We start from the raw sequence: 16,237 nt of genomic DNA, 5'->3' as shown, positions 1-16,237 counted from the left end.
TGTAAGTCAAGGAGCGACTGTACTTGAGTCAGGATTATGCTAAAATATATTTTCAATTATAGTATGTTCCCTATAAGAGCGAACCTTCATTTTTTTTTTTGCTGCTTTATTTCCATTTATTCTAATAAATTCCACTTAATTTTGAGTCTCTTATACAAAACTGGTGTCGGGGCTATTTTGTTTAAAGAAAAAACTTTCCCGGGGCGCTACTGTGTGAGTTTTGAAGGGTTGCTTTGTAGAACCCTACAATACATACATTTCCAGCAGGATATGCGCGCTATCAAAAACTGGTACGTTTTCGGCCACCTTGAGGCCCCACAAAGACCATTCATTTATCAATACATTAATAACCATAAACACAACAATTCCAAAAAGGCTTTTAAACCACCTGTTGCACAGAGGCCTAATTAGCTCCTTGTCAGAGGTAAATCTCAAACAAACCTTCAGAAAAATAAATACAACAGAAATGAACCTGACATGGGCTAAACTACTCTGGAGAAAACAAGACGCTCATACTATAGAACAGTTTGATCACCTTCTGAGGAAGCATCTGTTGTGCTCTTGCAGAAAATGGATTTTTCTTCTATTATGTCAAATGAAAACCACCAGCACACAAACCCTTTCTATAGAGAACATGCTATAAACAGCGCAATGGGGGAGCGCAAACCTTGTCATTGACACAACCATCTGAGTGTGTGTCATTGTGTGTGTGTGTGTGTGTGCGCGTCGGTCTGCCAGCTCCCCGTCATGTGCTATTATCTAACTAGGTATAATTAGCACTGTGCCACTACGAGTCGACATAATTATGCAAACAGGGTTCTGCTGAACATGATGGGTGGAGGGGCACCTGATACATCACATTAAACACAAGATGGTAACACATGAGACAACATCAACACACACACATTGTCAAAAAAAAAAAAAGTCAGAGGCCACTGCATTAAGTAAATCAAATCGAATTGAATACAAGAGCTGTATCAATAGAAGATGGTGAAGATCATACTGAGAGCTGTTTCTATAATTTTGGTTATTTAAGGTGCATGGGATGGTCAAAATAATAAACATACAGTGTTGCCTTGAGATATGAGTGTAATTTGTTCCTTGACCACACTTGTAACTCAAAACACCCGTATCTCAAATCATCTTTCCCCATTGAAATTAATGGAAATGTCATTAAACTGTTCCAACCTCCCAAAAAGTTGTTTTTAATGAGGAAAAATTCCATTCTCACGCCATATAAGACAGACATACGGATAAACTGTACTGGAGGCTCAGCTCCTCTCTCAGCTTCTTAGTACGGCAGTAATATTAGTCTTTTGCAGAGAATAAAGAATATATGGCTTGTGAGTACTGTTATACGGTCTGTCTACATGTACAGCACCGTTTGTGTTCAGATAGCCATTGCTTAATGGGTAAGAACAATCATAATAATATAATAATAGTAATATGGAGTTTCCCCACTGTATGTTAGCATTCAGGTAGCGGAGGCTATGCGGTTGCTTTAAATACACACTTTACTTTCAGCTAAAAATAGCAATAAACAGCTTTAAGACTCTTTTGTGAACAATATTTATTAATTAAATCTGCCAAACTGCCATCTGTTGTGAAGTGAGTTGGGTCACCTGCCACCATGCAGCGTCATTGTCATTTCATGTTTGCGCCCGCATGTCAAAGCAAAAGAATTGTCCGATCGACGGCTTTTATCTCAAAAAACTCATAAGTCAGGTCACTTGTATCTCAAGGCACCACTGTATTGGACTAAAATATCAATACAGTAATATATAATATTCGCGCTAAAGATATCAACGCATCAATGACATTGCCGCTGGATAGAAATGCAGTTGCACACTTTTTTTTTTTTAAGAGATGAAATGCGATATGATGCTATGATTCACTTACAAATATGTGGTAGATTGGTTTCTTTAAACATATCAATTATCATGCACTGTATGGTGACACTATCATGGTATTGTATAATCCTTGAAATGGAAATATAACAACCATCAGGCTGTATTTGAAAATTGTATTAATTTAGCATGCCAACATCCAAGCGGCACAGTGAAATAGTGGTAAGCACATCTGCCATTCAGTCAAGAAATTGTTGGTTTGAATGACGGCCCTCCTGTCTGGAGTTTGCATGTTCTCCCTGGGTTTTCCACTGGAGACTCTAAGTTGTCAATAGGTGTGAATGTGTGAATGCTTGCTTGTCTATATGTATCATGCAATTGGCTGGCAACAAGCCCACTGCGCCTCTCACCCAAAATCAGCTTGGAGAGACTCCAGCTAACCTGCAACCCTAATGAGCACAAGTGTTATACAAAATGGATGGGAGGATGTTAGCATCAAGATGACACTAGACCAAAACCCTCAAATAAGTATTCAAAAGATGACTAGATGACAGTCTATGGGAGACAACAGGGACAAAGAAGCCTGTTTAGACATAAGAGCTTGGGCAAGAAAGACTCTATTAGGATGCTTTCACATGGAAAGATGGCATAATCAACATGGTAACGTTCATACGTGTGATCTTTCACTCAAGTCACCCCAAAGCCTTGCCGTTGTCCTCTTAGTCAAAGACCTTTCAATGTCAACAGGCTATCCACCTCAAACCCTCATGCACACCCACACACACACACACCTATGGTGTATTCTTAGCAGTCCGAGCCCTCAGGGCGAGACCACTGTTCAGTGAAAACCCTGATCCCCACAGGAAACAAGCACACCTAAAACTTACCCTCGAACAAAACCCTTGACAAAGCACCACCACCCCCCCGATGACAATCTCCCGCTGACAGGCAGAGAAGCAGACGGAGGTTGCAGGTTCAGAGTTCAAAAAGTTAAATGTGATCAACGCAGTGTAAAAAAGAAATACAGCTGCTCACACGTAATGAGCTACAAATGTAACTTGCAGGACTTCTCCATGGCTGGATACTTTCTTAGAATAAAGATGAGTCGCCAAGAATTTACCATAACTGAGTAGGTACCTGCTGAAGATGATGCGTCTTGGAACCTACGCACTGGTTCCATTGAGTGCAAACCATTGCAGAACCATGAAAATTGGTACTACCATTCGCGGTTATAAACCCACATTTCCATCCAGTGGTCCAGTTCAGTTCAGCACATATGATAGTGACCAAACTACAACCCCAATTCCAATTAAGTTGGGATGTTGTGTTAAACATAAATGAAAACAGAATACAATGAATTCCAAATCATGTTCAACCTATATTTAATTGAATACACTACAAAGACAAGATATTTAATGTTCAAACTGATCAAATTTATTGTTTTTAGAAAATAATCATTATGGCTGCAACACGTTCCAAAAAAGCTGGGACAGCTGCCAAAGAAGACTGAGAAAGTTGAGGAATCAGAATCAGAATCAGAATCATCTTTATTTGCCAAGTATGTCCAAACACACAAGGAATTTGTCTCCGGTAGTTGGAGCCGCTCTAGTACAACAAACAGTCAATTTACAGAACACTTTGGGGACATAAAGACATTGACAAAAAACAATTGTGCAAAAAGATGCAGAGTCCTCTAGCACTTAGACCAGTTCGAACGACTAATATTGCAATAGTCCGGTGCAATGACCATTGTGCAAAGGGCGCTGAGACTTCAAGGACTGTATGCGGTTTAAAGTGACGAGTAGTGCGATCATCTGGGACAATGTCGGTTGTGCAAATCTTACAGATACTCCTCAATCAGTGTGCAAATGGAGCAGATGCTACTCTGGCATGAGTGGCCAGTATATGCAAATAGTGCAGCATGGCGAGACAACTACAGTGAGTGCACAAGTAATACATAATTGGCCCCACAGAAATGTGACAACGAACTCAAGTCAAAAAATTGCCAGCTTGTTGTAATGGAATTATAGGTTAGGTGTTTAAGAAGTTGATCGCAAGAGGGAAGAAGCTGTTGGAATGTCTACTAGTTCTAGTTTGCGTTGATCGGTAGCGCCTACCTGAGGGAAGGAGCTGGAAGAGCTGGTGACCGGGGTGCAGACGGTCCGAGAGGATTTTGCACTTCCTTGTCTTAGTTCTGGCAGCGTGCAAGTCCTCAATGGTGGGTAGGGGGGTACCGACAATCCTTTCAGCAGTATTGATTGTCCTTTGCAGTCGGAGTTTGTCCTTTTTTGTAGCAGCACCAAACCAGACTGTGATGGAAGAACACAGGACCGATTCGATGACCGCTGTGTAGAACTGTCTCAGCAGCTTCGGTGGCAGGCCGTGCTTTCTCAGAAGCCCCAGGAAGTACATCCTCTGCTGGGCCTTTTTGAGGACGGAGTTGATGTTGTTCGCCCACTTCAGGTCCTGAGAGATTGTAATTCCCAGGAACTTGAAGGTCTCGACGGTTGACACAAGGCAGCTGGACAACGTGAGGGGCAGCTGTGGCGAAGGATGCCTCCTGAAGTCCACGATCATCTCTACCGTCTTGAGCGTGTTCAGCTCCAGGTTGTGTCGCCCGCACCACAGCTCCAGCCGCTCCGCTTCCTGTCGATATGCAGACTCGTCACCGTCCTTGATGAGGCCGATGACAGTGGTGTCATCTGCAAACTTCAGGAGCTTGACAGTCGGGTTCGCTGAGGTGCAGTCGTTCGTGTAGAGAGAGAAGAGCAGCGGAGAGAGGACACAACCTTGGGGCGCCCCAGTGCTGATGCTGCGTGTGGATGAGGTGGCCTCCCCCAGCCTGACCTGCTGTGTCCTGCCCGTCAGAAAGCTGTAAATCCACTGGCAGATGGCAGGTGAGACGCTGAGCTGGAGAAGCTTGGTTGAAAGGAGTTCAGGGATGATGGTGTTGAACGCTGAGCTGAAGTCCACGAACAGGATCCTCGCGTAGGTCCCTGCACTGTCGAGGTGTTCTAGGATGAAGTGCAGTCCCATGTTGACTGCATCATCCGCAGACCTGTTCGCTTGGTAGGCAAACTGCAGGGGGTCCAGCAGGGGACCTGTGACACTCTTGAGGTGGTCCAGCACGAGACGTTCAAAGGACTTCATGACCACAGATGTCAAAGCGACAGGCCTGTAGTCATTCAGACTAGAGATTGCAGGTTTCTTGGGGACTGGAATGATGGTGGAGCGTTTGAAGCAGGATGGAACTTCGCACATTTCCAAAGATCTGTTAAAGATCTGAGTGAAGACTGGAGCGAGCTGGTCCGCGCAGACTTTGAGGCAGGATGGGGACACATGGTCCGGTCCTGTTGCTTTGTTAATCTTCTGTTGTTTGAAGATGCGTCTCACATCCTGTTCATGGATGGTTAACGCAGAAGTCAGAGGTGTGGTTGTGGTCGCGGGTGCGGCCGGGTGGGTGTGTGGAGTGAAACTGTCCTTTTCAAATCTGCAATAGAAGGTATTCAAGTCGTTGGCTAGTGTGCTATTGTTCTCAGCTTGGGGGGATCGTCGCTTGTAATTAGTCAGCGATTGGAATGCACGCCAGACTGATTTCGAGTCGTTCGCGCTAAACTATTTTTCCAACTTTGCTGCATAGATCCTCTTTGCAATGTTAATTTCTTTAGTAAGCTGGTTTCTAGCTCGATTATACAGGGCCCTGTCCCCGCTCTGATATGCATCTTCCTTAGCTTGGCGAAGCTGCTTAAGTTTAGCAGTGAACCACGGCTTGTTGTTGTTGAATGTCCGAAATGATTTTGTTGGTACACAAACCTCTTCACAGAAACTGATATAGGATGTGACAGTGTCCGTATATTCATCCAGGCTGCCAGCTGAATTTTCAAAGACACTCCAGTCTGTGCAGTCTAAACAGCTTTGAAGTTCCATCTTTGCTTCATTGGTCCACTTTTTGACTGTTTTCACTGTAGGCTTCGCACATTTAAGTTCTTGCTTGTACGTCGGTATTAAGTGAATTAAGCAGTGATCAGACGAGCCCAGGGCTGCACGAGGTATAGCACGGTATGCGTTTTTTACCGTAGTGTAGCAGTGGTCTAAAGTATTATTTTCCCTGGTAGGACAGTCGATGTGCTGCTTGTATTTAGGGAGTTCGTGGTTGAGTTTAGCTTTGTTAAAGTCCCCGAGAATAATGAGGGGTGAGTCAGGGTGTTTTTTTTCAATTTCGTTGACTTGTTCGGCAAGCGTTAGCAATGCGGCGCTCGTGTTAGCTTGCGGTGTGATATAGACTCCAGCCAGTATAAACGATGCAAACTCACGTGGCGCGTAAAATGGTTTATGCTCATCAAACACCCGTTTGGGTGTTTGATGAGCATCCCACAGGTGAACAGGCTAATTGGGAACAGGTGGGTGCCACGATTGGGTATAAAAGGAGCTTCCCTGAATTGCTCAGTCATTCACAAGCAAAGATGGGGCGAGGTTCACCTCTTTGTGAACAAGTGCATATGAAAATAGTCGAACAGTTTAAGGACAATGTTCCTCAACGTACAATTGCAAGGAATTTAGGGATTTCGTCATCTACGGTCCGTAATATCACCAAAAGGTTCAGAGAATCTGGAGAAATCACTGCATGTAAGCGGCCGAAAACCAACATTGAATGCCCGTGACCTTCGATCCCTCAGGCGGAACTGCATCAAAAACCGACATCAATGTGTAAAGGATATCACCACATGGGCTCAGGAACACTTCAGAAAACCAATGTCAGTAAATACAGTTCGGCGCTACATCCGTAAGTGCAACTTGAAACTCTACTATGCAAAGCAAAAGCAATTTATCAACAACACCCAGAAACGCCGCCGGCTTCTCTGGGCCCGAGCTCATCTAAGACGGACTGATGAAAAGTGGAAAAGTGTTCTGTGGTCCGAGGAGTTCACATTTCAAATTGTTTTTGGAAATTGTGGACGTCGTGTCCTCCGGGCCAAAGAGGAAAAGAACCATCCATACTGTTATGGACGTAAAGTTCAAAAGACAGCATCTGTGATGGTATGGGGCTGTGTTAGTGCCAATGGCATGGGTGACTTACACATCTGTGGAGGCACCATTAATGCTGAATGGTACATACAGGTTTTGGAGAAACATATGCTGCCATCCAAGCAACGTCTTTGTCATTGGCGCCCCTGCTTATTTCAGCAATACAATGCCTAACCACATTCTGCACGTGTTACAACAGTGTGGCTTCGTAGTAAAAGAGTGCGGGTACTAGACTGGCCTGCCTGCAGTCCAGACCTGTCTCCCATTGAAAATGTGTGGCGCATTATGAAGCGTAAAATACGACAACGGAGACCCCAGACTGTTGAACAGCTGAAGCTCTACATCAAGCAAGAATGGGAAACAATTCCACCTACAAAGCTTCAACAATTAGTGTCCTCAGTTCCCAAACGTTTATTGAATGTTGTTAAAAGAAAAGGTTATGTAACACAGTGGTAAACATGACGCTGTCCCAGCTTTTTTGGAACATGTTGCAGCCATGAAATTCTAAGTAAATGATTATTTGCTAAAAACAAAGTTTACCAGTTTGAACATTAAATATCTTGTTTTTCTAGTGCATTCAATTAAATATAGGTTGAACATGATTTGCAAATCATTGTATTCTGTTTTTATTTATGTTTAACACAACGTTCCAACTTCATTGGAATTGGGGTTGTAGAACCAATTCTTTGCTTTGTTTGCATAGAAAACAGTTCAGAGCCGATATAATTGGTGCTCGCATTAGTGGTCGTAAAGCCATGTTTACATCAAGTGGTTCAGTGTCATTCAGCACTACCAACACCATTTCATCCATGCATCCATTTTCATCCGCTTATCCAAGGTCAGGTCGTCAATTCCTGACGAACCCTCCTTTCAAGAACCCCTGAATAGACCTTACCAGGGAGGCTGAAAACGGGGACCACCATCCCGGTTTGCCAATCCAGAGGCACTATCCTCAATGTCCACGCGATGTTGCAGAGGAGTTTCAACCAGGACAGTCCCACAACATCCAGAGCCATCTCAGGGTGGCTCTCACACCGCCCTGGGGCCCTGCCACAGAGGAGCTTTTCAACCACCTCTGTGAACTCAACCCCACGGCTAGAAGAACCCACCTCAGAATCCCCAGACTCTGCTTCTTCATGGGAAAATGTGTCGGTGGAATTGAAGTCTTTGATTATTCGGCCAACCGACTCACAGCGTCTCAAGTTGAGGGCAGCAGTGTTGACGGTGCACTGCTTCCCCTTCCTGAGACGCTGGATGATGGACCAGAATTTCCTCGAAGCCGTCCGGAAGTCGTTCTCCATGGCCTCACCGAACTTCTCCCACACCCGTGTTTTTGCTTCAGCGACCAACAAAGCTGTATTTCGCTTGGCCAGCTGGTATCCATCAGCTGCATCCAGAGTCCCACGGGCCGCAAGAGCCCGATATGACTCCTCCTTTAGCTTGACGGCATCCCTTACCGCTGGTGTCCACCAACAGGCTTGGGGATTGCCTCTACGACAGGCACCGACAACCTTACAGCCACAGCTCCGGTCGACCGCCTCAACAATGGAGCCACGGAACATGGTGCACTCAGACTCAATGTCCCCCTCCCTGCCCCTGGAGGTAGGAAAAGTTCTGTCGGAGGTGGGAGTTGAAGCTCCTTCTGACGGGATGCTGCCAGACGTTCCCAACAGATCCTCACAATACGTTTGGGCATGCCAGGTCAGACTGGCATCCTCCCCCACTATCGGAGCCAATTCACCACCATTCCACCATTTCCTCCCAATCACGCCCTTCCAGATCTCACTGTCATTACCCAGATGTGTGTTGAAGCCCTCCAGTAGAACGAGAGAGTCCCCATCGGGAGCACCTGACCGTCTTGGCCCCTCCCACAGGTGGTGAGCTCATGGGAAAGGGGACCCACGTTGCCTCTTCGGGCTGTGCTAACAGGTACTCTCCTTCAAGCCCCACCTCCTGGCCTGGCTACAATGGGGGGCCCCGGTGAACCGCGCCCGGGCAAGGAAAACGTGCATTTATTTTTGTCATCATAAGGGGTCATTTGAGCTGTGCTATGTCTGGTGCCTCACCTAGGACTTTGTCATGGGTGACCCTACCAGGGGCATAAAGCGTCAGACAATTTAGCTCCTAGAATCATCAGGACACACATATCCCTCCACCATGAACAGGTGACGGCTCAGGGAGAAGAAAACAATATCAAAAGCTTGAAAATTCGTGCAAACATGGCACCAAAACATATCACGTTCTCAAGCCACATTTCCATCAAGTGGGGTCCAGTTCAGTTAGGACAGGAGTGGTTTTAAAATGGTAATGTTTGATCAGGCTTGTGTTTTTCTACTTGGGGTGTCTAGGCAGGGTGGCAATAGGGGTCAAGACACGGACTCTGTGATTGTCACATGAACTGTCCTGAAGCTTACGCAGTCTTCTACTTCTCTTGCTTCTTCTTTGTATTTTCCGACAGTCTGGACACCCTGTGGCACCATCCTGCTGTACATAGATCAGTCTTGGTACCTGACCTCTGTCTTGGGGGAAGAGACTCCTAATTGTCGGGGAGAGATCGCTTAATTGTGTGGTGTGCTGTGTTGGTCATATTGAGTTCACGACACACAATAAGAGCAGTAACAACAGACATGGCATTTTTTTATTATGTGTGGGTAGCCTTACATTCAAAACATTTGTGAGTAACCGGCTTCCTTCCATCCATCCATCCATCCATCCACCCATTCATTTTCTTTTGCACTAATCCTTAACACATCTACTGTGCATGTAGACGTACTGACTGTGTCTGTTTTTTAGGGTACATGGTTCGAGTGCGGAAAAAATGTCACTTTAAACTGCATACATTCCTTGAAGTCTCGGCGCTCTTTCATTGCACCGGACTATTGCTATATTAGTCATTAAAAGTGCTAGAGGACTCCATCTTTTTGTACAATTGTCAAAAAAATAATAATAATAAATAAAATAAACATTGTACCAGCATTACCAGATAACTAGAAACCCTTTATTGCTCGGTGACTGTTTTTCTCAATGCCTTTATGTCTCAAAAGTGTTCTCTGTCAATTGACTCTCTGTTGTCGTACTAGAGCGGCTCCAACTACCGGAGACAAATTCCTTTTTTGTTTTTTTGATCAAACTTGGCAAAATAAAGATGATTCTGATTCTGATCAATTGTGATATTGGAGGCAAGTCACATGAAAACGTAAATAGTCAAACAAATCGGACATAGCAACTGAAGTTGGCTCTTTCAGGAAGATGATGTTACACTCTCCATTGCCTTTGATTGAAACTCCTTGTCTGCTCTCCATGCATGGAAGTGAAACCATTGACCGCAGCCTATTGTCAGCTAAGACGTCACATATTGTTCACATACATGCTCAGCAGTGGCGCAAACACAAAAGCACAGAGGAGAGAGAAAGAGAGAGACTGGGTCATGCCGACAGGGGGTAGCAATTTAAAGCTGAGTCGGCATTTTAGGGGTAGTGGGCTAATCCGGCCAGGCTTTTTAGCCAGCTATTGAACAGGACAAGGACCCCTAAGGATCCAGGCTTGTCCACACCTCAGGGATGAGGGATTAGCAAAATAGCAGGGAAAGATGGCGAAGGCAGACCAGATGTATTGGCGGATGTGTGACACTTTTGCGGGGATGGGGGGGGGGGGTTGGTCGCATGTCATTCTGAGGGGTGCACATCAGTTGGTATGTGTGTATTTAGAAGGGTTCCTCTCCGATTTCCAGCCCAAACACAAGCATACCCCAGGGCTGTGACAGGGTCACCTCTGGTCCTTTCAGAGCCTCCTCTCAACCAGTCCTAATTGATCTCACGCATTGCTAGTCTCAAACATGGGATGGAGAGTAGGGGAGGGAGGAGATGGTCGACTCATTGTCTGAAGAACAAGATCCCCTCCATAAACATGCACACATGGGCAGTTAGGTGTGAGGACCTTCCTTAACATGGTGCATTACCTTCAGCTTAAACTAAGGGTACTTTCACCCAATGGAGAATTGGTTCAACATGGCACCGGGGATGGTCGACTCTGCTTTCTCTTATGGTTTGATCCAGATATGATCTTGTCGTGGAGAGTTATTATGGTTTCCTTTTTTCATGGTGAATCCTCTAAATGGTCATCAAAAATTGTTACCATGATCCACCCACAATGAACGGCGAAGGCAAAAAGGCTTGGCAATTTAGCGTCGCCCATCTGTCTAATATACCTGGTTTTGATTGGGGTTCACTTTGGCAAATGCACTGGAAGAACTTTATTCAAGTACAAGGTGTGCAGTTTTTAATGGCACTTCCTGTCACTACTAGGTCATTAATTCAGGAAGCTGACATTTGGCTCTCTTTGGGGTTGGAGTTTTCATCATGAACATGATCTTCAGGAAGAGAGTTTACTTTCCCATGGTAAATCTTCAAAGTGATGATTAAGCATTCCTGACACCATGCTTTGCCCATGTTTGTTGGCATAGGAAAAAAATAAAATAAAACTAAACATTCCAATCTGTCTAGGATACCCGCTTTGTTTGGGGAAATTCCCGAGAGGGAGTTTGCTCATGTACAAAGCATCCAGTTTTAAATGGCACTTCTAGTCGCCACGAGGTGGGGCAGTCACTAATCGAGGCAGTACACACCAGGTTTTATAGAGATGTGATCTTGTGGAGGCGAGTTATTAGTTTTAGGGGTGGGGTTTTTGGAACCCGCAATATACATACATTGACTTACATTTGAAGTGTTGTTCTATAGATGTGCTCTCAAGCAAATTCTAAGATGATCTGTAAATTACCTCACTCTAACGACACGTCCATGCAGAGGTAAAGAAAGACGGGCAAATCACCTCTGGCATGCCCACCCACTTTTCTCCCCGCCCCAGCCTTCCTCTCCCCAGCTCAATAGATGCGCTCATCTCCCCGGCTGTGCTAATCCACCAGTCGACTCAGGAACTCACTTACCCATCTGGCCAAGCATGACTCCAACTGAGAGGAAGCAGAAACACGGAAGGAGTAAAAGCGGGATGATACTGTAGGAAGTCCCCGCATCTCCTATGAGGCATGATGACCCTTGTCTTTTTATTTGATCCTATTGTCTTCTTGGCAGAGTTTATGCATACAAGTGAGCACTGTTGTGTTAGGCTGCTGTTGTTCGCGCGCGGTGACGTTGCCTCAAGACACGGCTTTCACCCTTGACCCAGACTCCTGCGGTGCCATCTGGCTGGTTAACGCTAACCTATAATCTTTGACATGGCATGGCTTTCAAGCATGGCTGGGCACAGAAGGAGGCTCTTTCTTGATGAATGGATCGCAAGTAAGGGGAGGCTTTCGAGCAAACTTGTGCTTTAACGTGAACGCAAGTCAGTAGAGTCTACAACTTAAAGTTGATCTGTACCGAATGTAACCTTCAAACTAGTATGGATATTTGACAGACGCAATTTAGACCCCATTTCCACTGCAGGAACATTTTTACTAAGCACAATTGTACAGTTGGACCATGGGAACTATTGTCTAAAACGCACACATACGAGTAAACCCAATTGATCAAAGTGAACAAAGGCTCTACAGGTTTAGAAGACAATGTTAGACAATAATAAAGAACTGAATACTATAATCAAAAGTGGTACTTTTAGGAGTCCTGAAAAACAGTTCTGTCGCTCTTCACTTTTTCCTCCCAGACCATTTATCATAACGGAATACTCAAGCAATAAGAAACAACTGCTATCCACTTCCATGTGAAAGGCATTTGAAGGGTAGCACATGACACACCAAACAACATCAAAGCGTCAATCATTTGCTTAGCTGAACACAGCATGAGGCTCACTCAACGTTGGGGTTTGGACAGTGTGTCAGGATGGATAATAGTGTATAATAACATGACAGATAGTAATGTAAGTCAAAGGGAACTCACAGACATTGCCGGTGTTGTCGAAGCTGTTGAGCACTTCATTAACTCGAAGAGGACCCCGGTCGTCCCTACAATATTGAAAACAATTACATTCCAATTCGGATGCCCATTGACGTTCATCACGTGTGCGTACCTGAGAACAGCACTGTACTCTGGAAAGAAGACACTTCTGTACTCCACCCACTGTTCCTCTGAAGTGTTATCGGGGTTGAGGGATGCGGGCCTCGTCCTGGTGAAGAGGTCAAAAGTGGCAAACCTGCGGACGGACACCTGTTTGAGCTCTGGGTTGTCCAACTGCTTCTGACGCAAAACCTGAGGGAGAAGAATAGTAATTTTTTTTTTCTTTTTAAAGAACCATTTTCGCTCAGCTAAGAAGCAAAGAACAAGACGGTCAACTAAAAAAAAGATTCAAAATAAATATAAAAGTGCCTGGAAAGTTGCTTTCTTGTAGTCTAAAAGTGGGGAAACGTACAAACACAATAACTTAAAGGGGACATAGAGTCCTACGGAAAATTTTATTGCATGTATATATACTGTATAGCGCTGGGTGATACAGTATACAGTGTTCAAATAGCATACATACATAGAATCTTGAGCCCTGCGGTGAATGGTCAAAATCCACGAATAATCCGCTATATACGGAACGTCACACGCACAAACGAGATGCCACGCTAACGAGCATGACTATGGTTTGATTACATGGTTATTTGAAGCCAAACTTGGTAAAGTTTTGTTTTCTTTATGGCTGGTGTCTTTGGACAAAAGTTAAATACATGTATATAATTTATTTGTACAAATATGACATGATAAATATATATGTAAACACAAACAAAGCCTAAACCTCTAATATTGTCATCTTTGGTGGTTCTGTAGTGACATCTCGTGTTAAAAAAGACAATGTAGACATTTAAAGGACCTACGGTTGCTTTGTCATGGCCCCTTTGCCATTCACCCGAACAGGGAGGAAGTGCTTAAATCCCTTTTGCAAAATGCAGAAGAACGTTGCACATGTACTAGACTGACGTTCCCCCTCTAAAAGTTTTATAATTGCCTATAGATTCCATAGGATTGTGGCAAAGCACTACTTTCCTATTAAACAGGGCTATAGCCTTAAATAAAGCTCCTTCACGTCCTTGCCACCAAGATGCCAAAAGATGGCGCCAAAGCAATACCTTTATATTAGATGGTGCTTTGGCCTGAACACAGAAACAACAAATAGGTTGAGTTTCGCAGCGAATAACAGATGATAGGTCACAACAAACTCTACCAATAGGTGAATCTGCAAATAGGTGAATTCACAAATCGCGAAGCGCAACTATTCGAAAATCACTTTTTTTTTTTAACAAAAATCTGATTTCCTATTTCAATTGATTTTTTTTTACCCATCACTTCAATCAAATGACAAAAGTTTTGGTTTTTGTTTTGGTTTTCCTTTTGGGATTTGGTTTACATAATTCAAAACACACTTTGAAATTGTCTTTTTGCAGACGATTAACTTACATTAACTTCCACAGAATTCCATCCATCCATTTTCCATACAGCTTATTCTCACTAGGTTTGCTATCCCAGTTGACTCTGGTCGAGAGGCGGGGTACACCCTGAACTGGTCGCCAGCCAATCGTAGGGCACACATAGTGTAGACAAACAACCATTCACTCACATTCACACCTACGGGCAGTTAAGAGGCTTCAATTAACCTATAATGCATGGTTTTTGGGATGTGCGAGGAAACTGGAACACCCTAAGAAAACCCACGGAGGCACAGGGAGAACATGCAAACTCAACACAGGTGAAGCTAGACTTTAACCCGGTTCCTCAGAACTGTGAGGCAGATGTGCTAACCACTTTTCACTGTGCCGCCACGCCACAGAAATAATATAAATATGTTTTTCGTTACAGACAATAAGCAAATAAGTGATTCCTCTTGTAAAAATGTCCCATCAGTCAAAACGTATGTAAATGTGATCCTTAATCATTTATACATTTAACATTATAAAACAGACTATCAAACTGCATGGCTTGACTGGTCCATATGTAAGAGTAACACAGCAACTCCTCCAGCTCTCTCGCACTCTAATCTCATTTAAAATTCTGCAGGTGAGGCAAGGCGACCTCTGCAAAATATTTGCAGCTTGGAAGCACATACCATCCATCCATCCATTTTCTGAGCTGCTTCTCCACACTAGGGTCGCGGGCGTGCTGGAGCCTATCCCAGCTATCATCGGGCAGGAGGTGGGGTACACCCTGAACTGGTTGCCAGCCAATCACAGGGCACATACAAACAAACAACCATTCGCACTCACGTTCACACCTACGGGCAATTTAGAGTTGTCAATTAACCTACCATGCATGTTTTGGGGATGTGAGAGGAAACCGCAGTGCCCGGAGAAAACCCACGCAGGCATGGGGAGAACATGCAAACTCCACACAGGCGGGGTCGGGGATTGAACCCCGGTCCTTAGAACGGTGAGGCAGACGTTCTAACCAGTCGTCCAGCGTGCCGCAGGAAGCACATACCACGGGTCAAAAATTTCCAACATATGGATCAATCACTGCTTCTGCAACGGATAAATGGAAATGGTCTTTTGCATGGTTTGGCACAAACGACTCTCAGATTGCCTTCCACCGGGCTCCTTTCTTGTCATCCAGAAAAAAATGTAGTGACTTTGTACAAGCACCATTCATTTACAGGCTGCAAGGGGAGGGGTGAAAGTGAAAATTGCTTCTGATAAGCAGAACATAGTTGATTTTTTTATTCTTGACCAATGGGGTAAGGGCAGATTTGTGTTTATTTTGTCACATACTCAGGTCTGCATAATAAATGCAATTTGGCAGCTTTGTGATGAAGTGCTGCCTCTATGAGGGAAAATAGAGTTCATGCTGTATTTGTAGGGCCCTGTGTGTGCTTCTCAGTTCAACTACTTTTTTAGATTCAGGTCTCCATGTAGTGGAGGTTCTAGATGAACTATAGTGTGTGTGTGTGTGTGTGTGTGTGTGTGTGTGTGTGTGTGTGTGTGTGAGGGGCGGGGCAGCCTGGGGCCAAGTCTTTTCTCAGAGGGGCCGTAGTTTGAAAGGTATTACCTGTCTGAGGAGGGTCCACCTGGCTCGTGCAACATCTGCAGTGGCACCATCGTGAGACGTTTGAGAATTAGCAGCACAAGACGCGTCTTCGTTCATGTTTCTTCTTTCAACGCGACGTTCTAATGCGTCCAAACGACTAAGTGGCGTTAAAGGCAGCGGCGCAGTGAAAAATAGTTTTTTTGTTGTTGTTGTTAATCAAAAGTACACCGAAGCGAATATGATCGGCTACATTGGAGTCACATTTTAAAGATTTAGCCCACTTCCGTACACTATGGATGGTTGAGACATGTTAGTAGCTTTCAGAGCAATAGAGCTCGATTTTTAGGAGAGAAACAAGCTACTGGTCAACTCAGGTATTGATTGGTTTTGTCTGACATGTCTTACGTACGTCACCCG

General features: G+C 44.5%; 1 protein-coding gene across 5 annotated transcripts in view; it reads right to left on the bottom strand.

Annotated features, from left to right (window-relative positions):
• The window catches only part of camkmt (calmodulin-lysine N-methyltransferase), a 130,576-nt gene that overhangs the window by 110,228 nt on the left and 4,111 nt on the right, over nucleotides 1-16,237 (bottom strand). For 2 of the 5 annotated variants that reach the window (XM_061689649.1, XM_061689650.1), the window contains exons 4-5: nucleotides 12,894-13,016; nucleotides 12,764-12,828 (exon numbers count right to left, since the gene is read on the bottom strand). In XM_061689649.1, coding sequence (XP_061545633.1) covers nucleotides 12,764-12,828; nucleotides 12,894-13,016 — 188 coding nt within the window. Of the gene's footprint in view, nucleotides 1-12,763; nucleotides 12,829-12,893; nucleotides 13,073-15,841; nucleotides 16,159-16,237 lie in introns of those variants that run through there. The other 3 variants (XR_009769416.1, XM_061689648.1, XM_061689647.1) reach the window with 3 other exon arrangements.

The sequence above is a fragment of the Phycodurus eques genome, chromosome 11, assembly GCF_024500275.1.
Source record: "Phycodurus eques isolate BA_2022a chromosome 11, UOR_Pequ_1.1, whole genome shotgun sequence".
NCBI classification, from domain to species: Eukaryota; Metazoa; Chordata; class Actinopteri; order Syngnathiformes; family Syngnathidae; genus Phycodurus; species Phycodurus eques.
The sequence above is the reverse complement of the archived record's forward strand: the minus strand, read 5'-3'. Positions and strand labels throughout refer to the sequence as shown.